At 37.1% G+C, this 15,247-nt stretch overlaps 1 protein-coding gene across 1 annotated transcript; it reads left to right on the top strand.

Annotated features, from left to right (window-relative positions):
• The first annotated feature begins 618 nt into the window (after positions 1 to 618).
• sox18 (SRY-box transcription factor 18) lies at positions 619 to 4,278 on the top strand. Its single transcript, XM_083520735.1, has 2 exons — positions 619 to 1,208; positions 2,279 to 4,278. The coding sequence occupies exons 1-2, from the start codon at positions 884 to 886 to the stop codon at positions 3,235 to 3,237; spliced, it is 1,284 nt and encodes a 427-aa protein (XP_083376861.1). The 5' UTR covers positions 619 to 883; the 3' UTR covers positions 3,238 to 4,278.
• The last annotated feature ends 10,969 nt before the right edge of the window (positions 4,279 to 15,247 follow it).

Below are 15,247 nucleotides of genomic sequence, written 5' to 3'. Positions count from 1 at the left end.
ATGCACTTTTGAATATTATGATTGATTTTATCATTATTTTAATTTGTGTTTGGGTAGAGTTAACCATGTGCTTTGTTTGTATTATCACAAGACTTTGTCTCTGAAAGTTAGGTCATAGAGAGTGAATACAGTAAGATAAAAAATAAACGAAAAGCTCAGAAAGACATATCATATAAAGATCATTATATTTCAAATGAAAACAATCATGTTACTATGCAGCAGACAACAGTTTGCGTTGGATCATGTCTGAGCAAATTTTGTTTATTTTTTTAGATCAGCAACGTTTGCTTTCCTCATTAGGATTAACACTAATGAGCATGACTTTCTCTGTGGTCCCCTACTAAACCACAACCCTGTACTTGGATCCCTGCAGGGACTGAGTGTCTGTGAGTGTGTCTTTGTGTGCACGCGTGAGAGATTTAGTGTGGGTGTATGAGTGTGTATGTGAGTGTCGACTCTGTACTAGAGTAAAACAATGGCCTTCTCAGATTACATCTCTGTGTCTATGGAGGCTGCTGGGGAGGTAGTGGTGAGAGGGGGGGCGGGACGTCCTGTGTCAACCAGCCATCTGATTGGATAAGGTCACTTATATATCTACAACACAGGGTCATCAAACCTCACTACAACATTTAAATTTGGAGCTGAATAAACTCAGCCTGTTTGGACAGCAGAAACTACTGAGCACTGGTATCCATCTTTGGGAATTTATTTTTCTTCTCAACCAACATCAGACTAACATTCCTGCTTTGATGCTTGTTGTTTTTTTATTTCTGTTCTTCTGGTCTTAATTTTTTTTACAAACAACCAGAAAAGAAAGTGACAGCTCTTGGCTTTAATTAAGCAAACTTTGTGTCATTATCATCATAAGGTGGTCTTTGCTGGAATGAATATATCTGAGTCTAGTTATTGTCCAGAGGCCAGCACTCAGCCCAGCCAGGTTTTGGAGTGTGGAGCATGGGTCGCTTCGTCATCTTCCAGCCCAATAGGTCCTGAGCGCAGCCGCAGGTTTGATCATGAAGCAGGTGGTGGAGTGAAGGAGAGGAGATCAGGAAGCCCGGATTCAAGCCAAGCAAGCAAGGGAAAGTGTGGGGCTGAGCCGAGGATCCGCAGGCCCATGAATGCCTTTATGGTGTGGGCTAAGGATGAACGCAAGCGGCTGGCATTGCAGAATCCAGATCTGCACAATGCTGTGCTGAGCAAGATGCTGGGTAAGACTTCTCAACCTGATTTTTACATATTTATACATGTAAAATACCTTTATATTTTTATACATGTAGGCCACATACAAGTTACTGTGGGTTATTAAAACTTTGGGATCCAATTTCATTTAAAATTGTGGAACTCTGACATTAACTTTCTAAAGCTTGATTCAATTTAGCAGCTTTTCTAAATATCAAATTCCTATTTCTATTTATGATTCTACAACATCCTTTCAAATTCAATATATTTATAGGCATTTCGCAAACATTATTGTTATTTCTTAATATAATCTTTGCATAAAGCCCCTTTTAAAAAACGAAAACATTTTTTTAAAGCTCCACACACACAGTTTAGGACTGTCATATGGAGTAGGTTGATTATGCTCTGACAGTCTCTGTGGTCTTTTGAGGTCTATTTTCATTACATGTGTTTGTGCATGTGCTCAGAAGTTTGGATAGTTACACACGATTGAAAGTTTGTAAATATGTTGAAATACCTTACATTCTAGAAACAAGAAACAAGAAAATGACCACAGTAATGCGTTGCACATGTTGTGCAATATTTGAATATCGCCAAACTCCAAGTATCCAAAATGTTGTCCTTGTTTCGAAAAACATTAAATGTCCTGTTAGTAAATAGGCCAGTTTTCAGCAGACAGTCCTGAGACCACAAGCTGCTAATTGTCTGTAGGTACTGACCCATTAATAATTCTACAATCACTGAGTAGAAGCATTTGCCATTTAAGGGGTCATATTGTTAAGGCATTCTGCTATTATTGAATTATTGCTGAAGCCATTACTTTACAACAAACACAATGTAGCAGTTTGATTTAATACGCAGAATCTTTTTCAATTCATAATCTAAAGTGGCGATAACCAAAGTATACGGAAAAATTTTAACTTTAGTTTGAGTTCTTATTTGCATTTAATGTAAACTTTAATTAACTTCAGGTGTCATTCCAGTACTAACTGCTACAATACACGATATATTTAAATTATACAAATTAATTCTCAAATGAATGTGAAGCAGTAAATAATGTTAACAGAAATGTAATAGCATGTATGTTATGTATTTTTAGGCCAATCTTGGAAGGCTTTAAGCACGCTAGACAAGCGGCCCTTTGTAGAGGAAGCCGAACGTCTTCGGCTGCAACATCTTCAAGATCATCCCAACTACAAATACCGTCCACGACGCAAAAAGCAGCCCAAAAAGATGAAGCGAGTGGAGCCTGGCCTGCTTCTCCATGGTCTAGGAGGTTGCTCGGGGAGTGGAGATGGATACCCCCAGCACCCTCATCCTCACCACCTTCTTCCTTCTTTGGGTCACTTCCGAGAGCTTCACCCTGGATCTGGTTCACAGGATCTGGAGATCTATGGCCTTCCTACGCCAGAGATGTCTCCTCTGGATGTCCTGGAGGAGGGCGGAGGAGACTCTGTCTTCTTTCCCCCTCACATGCAGGATGATGTGAGCTTGGCACCTTGGGTCAACTATCATCAGCATCAACAGCAAAGCCAAAGCCACCATGTTAACCACCTTAACCCGAATCTCCACTCTCTCCACCACCCCCACCTTAACCAGAAACCCGCACCAGGTTGCCGTTCCATGCAAGAGAAATCATCAGAATCTACGAACTGTCACAATCTCTTTCCTTCGCATTCTAGTTTAAGCATGCCAGAACAGCATAAAGTTTCACATCCCTCTAGTGTTCCACTTCAGTGTGTTTACTATGGTCAGATTTATGGAAACACCCCACAACAGCCCTTCACCACTCAACTTGGCCAACTTTCTCCCCCTCCAGAATCATCCACCCCTGTTCCTGCTCCTCCACCAATTCCAACACCCTCCCTGGACAATAACGACCTAGGACCTTCGGAAGATTTCTGGAGCGAAGTGGACCATCATGAATTTGAGCAGTATTTGAGTGCCAGCAGGACTCGAGTAAACAGAAGCACTGCTTGTGAAGAAAGCAGCCCACTCATATCAGCCCTGTCTGATGCCAGCAATGCTGTTTACTACAGCACCTGTATAACTGGATAAACTGGACATTATCCTCTAGCAAATGCTAGTTCTAAAATCAGGTGTAAATTATGTTTTGTTTTTTGCAAGATTATCAATATTTGTTTAATTTGCTAATTACATTTGACATGTTTTGCTTTTTTAATTGACTTGTTTCAAATATTGATAAAGAAATTGAATAGTTTGTTTTTGTATTTGTTTTATTTTTGGGTTTTTTAGAAATTGCGGAAGAATACGTGTACATTCCAGACTACAGAAAGATGTTTTATTTTGCACCACTTTTTTTTTTTTTTTTTTTACAGGCTTTATGATGTATATTTCCACAATCAGTTTGTCAAAAGTTTAGCAGACTACATTCATCTACAGTATTCACAGCGATCAAATTGAGGCTCCAAAAGCAGGGACACTAAGAATGTGAATGTTTCTTTCATTTTCTCAGAGTGTTTTGTATTTTTTTTGCAATCTTTCTTTTATATAATTGTTTAAAAGAAATATATTATGTTTTGCACTGGGTCAGAATGTTTTGAACTGTATGAGAAACCACTCCTTAAATTCTGCACTTGATGTCTTCTCAAGCAAGGAAAGCCGTGTTCATGAAAGAGACCACAAAATCATCTCTGGAATTTGGATCTCTTGAAGACTGTAATTTATTGAGTCTTTTCTTGCCATATGACTGGAAAAGGTCATTTAGTATGTATGTGTATGTATGTATATATGTATTTTATTAATCCTCAGTAAATGTATTGTGTAATCCTCTGAGTCAGCAGTTGAGAGACTTTGAGTTAGTAATATCTTTCCAGCTTTTGGTAGTAATTATCTTCAAATAGAAGTGTTTTCAATAAAAAAAAAGTCTCTCAGCCATTCAATCAAAAGATGTAATTGGAAACATACAATTGTGTTCCATAGAATCGTTTTCCCACACTAAAGAGGATTTTGATTTTATACATGTGAACTTTTTTTTTTTTTTCATTTCAAAACTTTTGTTCTTAAAAATAAATACATTTGTATTGCACATCGACACATTTTCACTGAGTATTTTTTACAAAAATAAAGGCTTAAAACGAATGGCTTGCGTGAATTATTATTGTGTTGGGGTTTTTTTGTTCTTGCATTTTGCAATATCTAAATAGCCTGAAGGACTAGAAATGTCTGTAGTGACAGTTGTCCTTTATGAGACAGTGAGAAAAAGAATAAGTGTAATGTTTAACAGCTTTCTTTTATTTTCAACCCCTCTTCATTCTCTCCCTGTCTGATTTTTTGATCACCACAACATGAATTTGGTGTTCAAATTCATGTTCAATTTCGTGTTCAAATCAAAAAAAATGGTTCTGACTGAGAACAAAAAGTTAGATCCACTTTTGACTTATATACGAAGAATCTAAACAATCCTGAGATATAACCAAACAACCCTTTAAAAGTATGCGTTTGAAAAAGGGAAAAATTAAAGATGCTCTCAATAGTTCTTAATTACATTTTATTTTTATGTTGTTGTTTGTGTACTACATATATTTGTTTAGTTACGAACAATTCTTGTGTTTGGATTTGCACACATATGGATGTACACAAAAAAAAATGTTTTTGTAAAGGGTGAATGAAATACAAGAAAGGTTGATGAGTGAGTGCTTTCAATGTTTTCAAGCATGAGTAGGTTCATCTGATAAGAAAAAAAATCACCCAGCAATTAATATAAAATTAGAAAATATCTAAACAGAGGAAGATCCTGTGGAAAACTGGGAAGTTTGGATAGCTGGATCATTATCTGTGTGTGTGTGTGTTTGTGTGTGTGTGTGTGTGTGTGTGTGTGTGTGTGTGTGTGTGTGTGTGTGTGTGTGTGTGTGTGTGTGTGTGTGTGTTTTCACTCCAGGGGAAGGATGTTAAAGGGAAGAAAGGTGCTTTGTCTGTCCAACAGGAGAGAATAACATCATCCAAGTTGATTGGTTTTTTCAAACCCAAATCAAGATCACCAAAATACTGTGAAAGCTTTGATGTTTTGGGGAGATGCAGGCTACAAAAAGCTGTTACCTCTGAAATAAAATACAGTTCTAGCACATGCACTGAGGGAAAATCAGCATATGTGGCAGCTAGTAGATTTTCTGTCATGTTGCAATCTCTTTCACTGTTTAAATGTTTATTGGCCAGCTGTGGGTTCATGAATGTATAAGTGATCCATTTGCAGATTTATTTGAATGAAACTGACAATAAAGCTTTTTTCTTTTGCTTTCTAACTTGGCTGTAACACAAAAACATCGTTTGTACCTGGTTTCAAAGGCATATATATATATATATATATATATATATATATATATATATATATATATATATATATATATATATATATATATATATAGAGAGAGAGAGAGAGAGAGAGAGAGAGAGAGAGAGAGAGAGAGAGATTACATCTTTACGTTCATTCCATCTGCCTTCTCAATAAGCATGTGTGAGATTGTTGGTTTATAAAAGCCGTTGCACATCCTAATCAATAAGGGAACTCAGAAATCATTGAATGTAGTATTATTATGTTGTGAGTAGCACTTATCACTTGCCATTGCAGGTGGACTGACTTTTCACATTTGAGTTTTCTCACAGAAAAAGAAAGTAGGGAGAATTTAGCACAAGGGTACTGTGGGAGAGATTCTGCGCTATGCAGCGTTTGGCACTAACAGTCTGTCAGAATACCTGTGTGTGCATTTGAGGGTGAGTATGTGTTCCTTTGACATTAGGTGTGTAGGGTTGCAGATCCTGCCATATTTGAATGCTTTGTTATTGCAGCTAAGTGTGTGTGTGTGTGTGTGTGTGTGTGTGTGTGTGTGTGTGTGTGTGTGTGTGTGTGTGTGTGTGTGTGTGTGTGTGTGTGTGTGTGTGTGTGTGCGCGCACATGTCCTGACCTGAGAGTTTCAGCTTTTCCATCAAACTGGACTGTGGACTCTCCCCAAAACCCTATCCAGCAAACTTAAAGCATGAGGTCATCTGTGTGTTTTTCCCCTCTCTCTATCTTTCTTTCTCTCTTTCTTTTTTCTTCCCTTCTTCTCCTTATCAGGACGTTTGACCACCATCCGTACCCTCACTCTTCCCCTCTTTGACAGGAAGTAGCTCTACTTCCCCTTCCTGTGTATGCGGCAGGGCAAGGGGAATGTGGATGAATGTAAAAGCATGTATACGTGTGTGTGTGTGTGTGTGTGTGTGTGTGTGTGTGTGTGTGTGTGTGTGTGTGTGTGTGTGTGTGTGTACAGAGGAAACTCCTTTCTGCTATGGTAAAACCCCTTTGCCGAGCCTTTTTCAGCTACCTAGAGCAAAGGTCAAGGGTCAGTGAAATGAGCTCACAGCATGATTGCCGGTGCTTTTATTAGAGTCTAACACATCCTGAAGACTTTCCTGTGTCTTACATTTAAAGTTACAGCTTTATCTCAAACGTTACAAATGGCACTAGAAGATTGAAACATTCCCCAAATTCGAGAAGAGTTTTGCTTCCATGACTCTTAGTTACAAACAGCTGCAGCATCACTAGGATTCAAACTTGTGATCTCATTTTGAAACATGTAGAGGAAGCACATCAAGGCAAATGCACTTTTTGTATGATTTGGCAGTTGTGTATCATTTAGAAATATAGCGGAGATTCTGTATGATACATTAGTTGCTATATATTCCCTATACACATTCCATTGTTTTCGAAGCAAACAAATTTGTGGATTGAACTGCAGCCCAACTTAAACGGAGTCCTGAGAATAATCTTGGAAGTCATGAGGGGTCGTTTTCTCCTTGGTTTAATGTAGTTTCCATGACAGTGCCATAATTGCCAGTGCAGAGTCTGGGAGCCGGGCTGTTGACCCGAAGCGACGCCTTGCTAAAGATCTGCAAGTGAGCCAGCAGACAGAACCAACCCTCATAAATGCTCATTTCTTTTTTGGGGGGTTGTTTTGGGTGTTTTTGTTGTTGCTCATTTTTGAGGCTATTTTTTTCCCCCTTTCGCACAATTCTCAGATTTCCATTTTTCTTCTTCTCCAACATATAATTGTGCCTTGCTGTGCATAAGTGACCAGGACTTGGCCCCAAGAATCACAGATCACCCACATGCACATGCATACACACCGAGACAGAGAGATTAATACTCTTGTCTTGTCATCTCATACACTTGGCCACTACTGGACTTTGCTTAAAGACAGCCTTCCAGACCAGTGACAACCACACACTCACCCACACAGACACATACAGTACACACATCATTTTCCCAGGACCCAGAGTCTCCGAAGCCACTGGTGCCATGCAGGCGTTGTGAAACATCCACCATGGCTGTGTGAGTGTTTTGGAGGGTTTTTTTTCTCCTTTCTTGTACTGCCATTTAATGGCCATCCATGTAATTACAAAAAACAACTCTATGCCTTTGATGAGTGATGCATTTTTTTATTGCTGTCTGGAATATAAGAGCAGTAATATTTAATCGTTGATTTATCGCCATTTTTTTTTTAAGTCCGTTTCCGAAGAAATGCGACTGCACGTTGCAAACTAAGGACAAAAATCTTCTGTTTGCATTAAGTGGTTTTCTCTGGGAGAGAAACAGTCAGAGAGGCCACAACAGTGCGGCAAGTGGAGAAGAGCCAAAAACCAGGGGGTGGAGAGAGAATGAGAGAAAGATGGACAGAAAAGGACACAGAGAATGAAGGAGCTAAAAGAAGGCAAGAGAAGGAAAATATTAGTAAGTATTGAAAAAAGTTATAAGACTAAATGAATAAAAATGACCTGGAATAAAGGCAACAATTTTTGAGAAAAGTCTGTATAATACTTCAGCTTTTTCACCTTTTTTTTTTAGAATCCCTGCAATCTGAACACTTTCACTGTATGAAGTTGCATCGTTTATCAAAGTTCCTTCTTCATCTCCTTCACTTTGTTCTTTTTTTTCCCTCCACATGTTGTTTATCAGTGTATCCCATTTTTTTTGCATTTGAAAGGTGAAAGAAATTACTTGCTGAAAAGTTCCTTCCAAAAAATGAAAATGAGAATGTGGGTGAGGGGGCGAGATTTGCTCTCAAGTCCACTAGCCACACTCAGTCTGGCAGATCAAAACATTTTCGTGTTTCTGATGGAAAGCCAAACATTTCCTATTACTTTTTTCCCCTAGTCACCCCTCATTTTCTGCTCTCCAGCCTTTGAGCAACATGGGAAGATTTGTTCATTCAGTGACAGTGTGTGGCCAGCAAAACAACTTCACTTTAGCCAGCAACCATTTTGTGGCTTATGACCATAAACTACTACTTTCACAAACTTGTGCTAAATGAGGTTCATTTCGAAGATATTTCTGATATTTCTATTTTCGTAAAGTCATGAAGTTACATATTTCTGTTCAATATATTTTAAGGACTACTTGGGTAACTTCTGTTTTATTTGGGCAGGCTGAGAGACAATTCTTTTTACACAAATTGTGACTCAAAATGGCAAATAAAAGGTTTAGTACAAATATATCTTTTATGAATGTCTTTATGTGTCTATGTCTTTTATTTGCATATTACTGTTCTAAATATTATGTCAAAATAGTAGTCCATGCACACAATTTAGTCATAAAAATTAAAACCACTGACAATGAGGAGGGAATAACACTGATTATCTTTTTTATAATGACACCTGTCAAGAATTTGGATATATTCGGCAGAAAGTGAAGAATACAGTCTCAACACTAATGTGTTAAAACCAAAATGGACAAGTATAAAGACTTTGTCAATGCATATCCAAAACGTCAGGTCATGTGTGGTGTTTCCGGTATGTTATGGTTAGACCCTACCAGTTGTGAGCTAAGGATGAAGGACTGTTGAAATGGCAACAGGGTCACTTATACACACAAGGATCAAAGGCTCATCTGGTCGATCCCACAAAACTGACACTGTAATACAATTTGCTATAAACAATTACAACTAACTATGATAGAAAGGTGTCAGAATACAGGTGTCAGATCACAGCTTGCTGCACCTGGAGCTCTGGAGCTTTAGACCTAAGTGCCCACACTAAACTCTATTCTCAGCTGAAAGCATAAAATGGCCATTTGAGCATCACAAGTCTGTGCCATGTGTGATATAATATAGATTATGGCTTAAGAATAAGCAGAGTATATACAGTATATGACAATTCAGAGCAAGGGTGAGAACCAAGGCCAGGCAAAAGACAAACAGGTTAAACTGACCATCTGCTTTTCTATCTTTACTCAGTTCACTTTGATTGCACCATATTAAGACTATGTCTGATTACAGTGCTAAACAAAAATGCAGCAAATCTTACCAAGTTTGCTTTAGTAATTTAATTAAAAGAAAATTTGCTCATATAAAATGCTTAACCAGCATCTTTGAGCTGAAGCTAGGACTGCTAAATAAGATTTTGAGCACTTATTGGTAATGAGAAAATAATCGATCAGGGAATTAATAGACTTTGTTTGAAGCTAGCCTTCCAGCTCAGTTCATTATCATAATGAACACAGCCCCTAAAGTGTTCACTAAATCAAAGTTCTACACTTTAGTGTAGACAGGCCAACTCTTCAGAAATTTGCATGGTTGCAACTTTTTTTTTCTAGTAAAAAAAGCAGTAATTGCTGGAGACTTTCTATTTATTCTGATAATCCCACTGAGAGCTTTGTTTATGCCAGTAGATGCCGTCACCTCCCACTCTCACCCATTCAGTCAAGTTTGTTGTTTTTTGTCCCTGGGTGCCCTCATGCCTGTTTCCTTCTGGCCCTCCTTTTTAGTTATGCTGTCAAAACTCAACCTGACTGCTAGCACTCTGATCACAATCTGCACTCTAAACCACTGAAGGACAAGAAAATACCAGATAATCTGTTTAAGTTGTTTCTATTTTTGGCAGGCTATACATGTACACCTGCTGCTCAGTGCTTGATCCTGTCATAGAGCATTTATGACCTGCCTGACCTATCATGATGGAACTTCCTGCACATGAATCACTTGCTGAAGCTGGGCATGGGCTCCATGGAAACCCTAAAACAATTCTATAAATGGTCCCCACATCAAGACCCTTAAGAATTCCAAAAATGGTCATAGGATGATTCCACGTAGACACATTAAATGATCCCATAGTTGGTCCCACATGGACACCCTAAAGAATTGAATGAATGGTCCCGTATTAACACTATAAATAATTCCATTAATGGTCCGAAAGGGACATGAGCAAAAATTGCATAAATGGACCCACACTGACCTTTTATAAATTGTCCCAAAGAATTGTCCCAAAGAATTGTCTAAATTGTTCACTCAAAAGAAATTTAGATACACTTGGACTATGATAATAATATCTAGCAAATGGTTTTTTTTAACAAGATGTCAACCATTAAAACTCCTAAACATATTTAAAAAAATTTGTATGTTCCTAAGTTGGTTACGATTTTAATACAACTCAGAATCAATCTGTAACAAATCAAAACAATACATTATATGCACTAACTGACATCTTTATTCAATTAACATCACACTGGATTGAGAGCTTTCCAGACTCAAAGGACAAAAGCAGGCTGGTTACAAACTCTATACACAGCTAAGTCATAATGATTAAAATGACTAAATGTGTTGTACAATTAACAAAATAACAAAATAACACCATAAAATACATGCAGTCCTATTAAGGTTTTGCATTATTACATATATAATTGTACATAAACAATAGTTATTGGAATACTATTATCATTTAAATGTACATGTGGCAGATTTATTATTCAAAGGAACTAAAATGGAGGTGAAATTCTTTGCCTTTCATGAGACATCTCACTATAATTGTGACTATTTTGAGGACCGAATAGGGGGACTGACTAGGATCTGATTAAATCTCCACCTGCAAGACTGTTTGTGTGCATGAGTGCCTGTGTGAGTGTGATTACACACACTTCCTATCCTCTTGTTTTTCCAGTTGCTTCCTTCTTCACACACAATAATTACAGTGTTTCACACTTTTAAACTGAATGGCATTGTCCCTCAGTGTTTATGTGGGGTGCTTTGGGTAACATGTTATCTCTAGCAATTCTAAGGGTTAACCTTTATCTTAAACTTAGGCTTAAAATATTAAGAAACAATGTCATCATTTTAGGAGCTCAAATTTTGACAATCACACAAATCTTCTGACCTCTCCTGTCAGAATAAATTATGCTGGATGCATTCCTGGATGCCCATCACAGAGTTCCATACATATGCATATTTATACACATTCTACACTCATTCACATCTAGAGACATATAGCCAACACCCATACCAGCACATGGAATACACGCATAGACCTTGGACCTGAACTGGGTACAATGATGCTGATTGTGAACAATTTTATTGAAAATACCTCCTTTTTTTTTTTTTAAGATTTGAATAAATTGCTGGTCGCAATTGAATTAAGATGATTAAAATGTAATTAAGTGGAACAGACATTTAAAGTGCAGATATTTATAGTGCAATTGTGCAACAATTTTCAACAAATGAAGTACTTTGGGACAAGCAAACCATATTGTGAGCAATTGTCTGTTATCAGTGATCCTGCCCTTTTTTCATCCTGACTTTGGATGCAGTTTTCTACAAACTTGGATGGAGTTGCAAGTTTCTTCTTGGAAACTTATAACAGATGAGAATGGCTCCACATGAAGAGTCTAAAGATCTATGAGTTTCATTTTTTGGGATATATTTAAGAACCATGTGGATGGATTATCATGGATTAGGGCTGCAACTGCCATGAATAGCTTCACATTTAATTGTCCACCAATAAACACCAACAACAATGGAACTAAAATAAAGAGATATTTGGTTTAACCTAGATGAGGATGGGTTTCCTGTTAAGTCTGGTTTCTCTCAAGGTTTCTTCCTTGTACCTTATACCATTTTAGATGGTTTCTACTTGCCACTGTCACCACTAGCTTGCTTTTTATAGAAACAAATGTCTGACAATAAAAATATAATTTAATTCTGTACAGCTGCTTTGTGATGTCCATTGGAAAAAGTGCTTATACAAATAACATTTAATTGAATTGAAAAAAAAGAAAAACAAAAGACAAACATTTGACAACTTTGAGTTGTGAGGTGAGACTTGAATACATCTGCTCATTAACAGTGACATGTGACATGATTACTGAAGAGCATGTGGATTGCAGTTACTGATGAGCCTAAAACCTAATAGTATATCCTCTAGTAATGCCTCTCTGTCTGAAATCCTATCAATGGATCACACGTAATTTCCACTATTGTATAATCCCATATACAGTATTCTCCTTTGCTTCTGATCCCATCTGCTAAATCTTAACTTTTTTTTCTCTTTTGGTCTCATATTTCAGATTTCTGTCAAGCATCTTATGATTCAGCCTTCTTTAGCTCACAGTTCTCTTTGATAATGAAGCTAACAGAGCAAGCATGCTCCTTAAGTCGAACCTCCTCTAAAGCAATGTTGACTCATATCCACCTCTCCATCTGTCCCAGGCATTATTTTAATTTATTCTTCCTTCAACAAGTTTTTTCCCAGACCTATCTTATGTAAAGTTTGTAAACAAACATATTTTTTATCAGCACACATAAATTGTGTATTTTTACTCTGGGACATTGACAAAAATCTCTGTGTTAGCAATATACCTTCAATTATAGTAGCACAGCTGTGATGCTAAACTGATCTAAAAACATCTGTACCACAACCAATACATTTTGTTATGTTTTTATTAGCAGGGGTAGAATAAATCTTTTACTTTAGTTTTAGTTAAAAATTATTCAAATACGAGTGAATAAATCTGGTGGAAAACTGTTTCCTATAGATTACTTACATGTACATTTATGCAAAATTGTTCTATATGTGAGGAATAATTTTGTGAACAATGATGTTAGCCAGCTAGATAACTAGTGGTAATTTATACATACAATACATGTTCCTAGCTACCAGTGGTGGACAAAGTATACAAACCATGTAGATACACTAGGTAAAATATTACTTTAGTAAAAGTACTCCCTTTAAACTTTCACTTAAATAAAGGTACAACAATATTAGCCTTCAAATCTACTTAAGTTTTCAAAATACTAAGATTTATTATAGCTATAATGTCCTGTTATCATTTTTGTCACAAGTCACTTGCTTAATCAACTCAGTTTAGGTGAAAAGACTCAAGTGTTACTCTAAGCACACAAATCTATTAATAAAATTATATTCATGGGTCAAACACTGATTAATATAAAAAAAAGAAAATCTCACAAATAAGACCACAGGTGTTTTGACAAGTTAGTCAGGAGTTTCTTTAATCATTTATTAATCTTAAAATGTTCTGCTTGCTGCTAAACTGATGCTGAACTGTATGTTTGTGCTAAGTAGATACCACCAAGCACCAATCAAAACAAGTTAAAAACACAAAGCACACGCTCTTCCCTGATTGGTGTGTTTGACCAATTATGTTTTTATTCACTCATAAATAAACGACTGACTTTTCCATATGTAGTTGAGTACAAATTAAGATATTTAACTTTGACTTTAAAATGTAGTGAAGTTTAAGTCTCACCAAATGGAAATACTTGAGTAAACACTGCTAGCTACATACTGAGCTTAACTAGCTTACTACACAGTATTCTGGGTGTTTCATATAGGTTGAAGTAGTAATATACACTAATAAGACAAAACATTACAAACACTGACAGGTGAAGTTAATACCTGTAAATAAAGTGAATAAAATATCACACCACTTAGTTGTAAAGTGGTGTATTATATTAAGCAGCAAGTAAACAGCCCGGTCTTGAAGTAGATGTTTTAGAAGCAGGAAAATTAAGCATGCCTAAGGGATCTGAGTTACTTCGACTTTGGTCCAAATTGTGATGTATTGATGGGTAAAACATTTCCAAAGGATCAGGTCTTGTGTGGTGATCCCGGTATGCAGCGGTAAACACCTACCAAACACTGCAAGAAAGGCCAAATGGTGAAGCTGTAGCATGGCTGTAAGTGGTTGTAGGTAATTAATGGATGTCGGGAGCAAAGGCTAGCCTGTCTGACCTGATTGGAGAAAGAGGGTTGTGTAACCACCAACTGCTCAGAATACCCATGCTGTTCTATGAAAGTTGCTACAATAGGCATGTGAGTTTAGAACTGAACCATGTGGCAAATGAAAGTAGCCTGATAACGTACATATTCTTTTACATAATGTCAAAGGCCAGTGTGTATGTGTTGCCTAACCTGGAAATGCGATAACACAAAGATGCAGGTGGGCAAAACAGTGTGATGCTCTGGGCAATGTTCTGCTGGGAAACAACAATAATTCTCTTCAAAAAATGATTTAAAAAGATAAAAATTCATGGTGTTGACATGGTAATGTTTTTCAAAAAGAAAAACATTACATAATCTGGCTAGCTACTGTAGTTTAGCTTCCTTATCTAGTTAATGGTTTATCTGTATATGTTATGCTGTAAATAGGCAACGTCTCTACAGGCTTTGGCTCATACAATTTGCAGTGTTATGATGCCATTTTCTTTTGTAGTGTTCATAACTGTACTGAAGATCTGTGCAATTAGCACGTAAAGTACAGATATTAAGGGAACGTAATTTACTGTATTTTAAAGTCTCTCAGGGTTAAATGCTCTCTGTTTTACTCAGTAATTGGGCTCATTATAAAATAGAAGCAAATATACTATTATTGAATTACTATTATTGAATGCCTAAAAGTATTGTAATTATTAATTATATTGTAAATTATGTAGTGTAACATGAGCACACAGTTTATTACTGCACACTGTAAACTGAGTTAGCAAAATGACTTTTTGGCAAACAAATTGAAGTTTTTTTTAACAAGCTAAATATCTAATTATTATACTAATAGTGCTAACTGTGGTCCCCTGGTGGTCTAGTGGTTAAGATGCAGCGCTCCCACCGCTGCGACCCGGGTTCGATTCCCGGTCAGGGAACCAGCCACTCTTAGTGCCGGTCCCAAGCCCGGATAAATTGGGGAGGGTTGCGTTAGGAAGGGCATCCAGCGTAAAACGTGTGCCAAATCAAAACGTGCGGAGGATCTGCTGTGGCGACCCCTAACGGGAGAAGCCGAAAAGAAAGTTTATAC

This window comes from Silurus aristotelis (genome assembly GCF_946808225.1).
Source record: "Silurus aristotelis genome assembly, chromosome: 19".
Classification (NCBI taxonomy): Eukaryota; Metazoa; Chordata; class Actinopteri; order Siluriformes; family Siluridae; genus Silurus; species Silurus aristotelis.
Note: the sequence above shows the minus strand (reverse complement) of the source record. Positions and strands in the feature narration are given on the sequence as shown.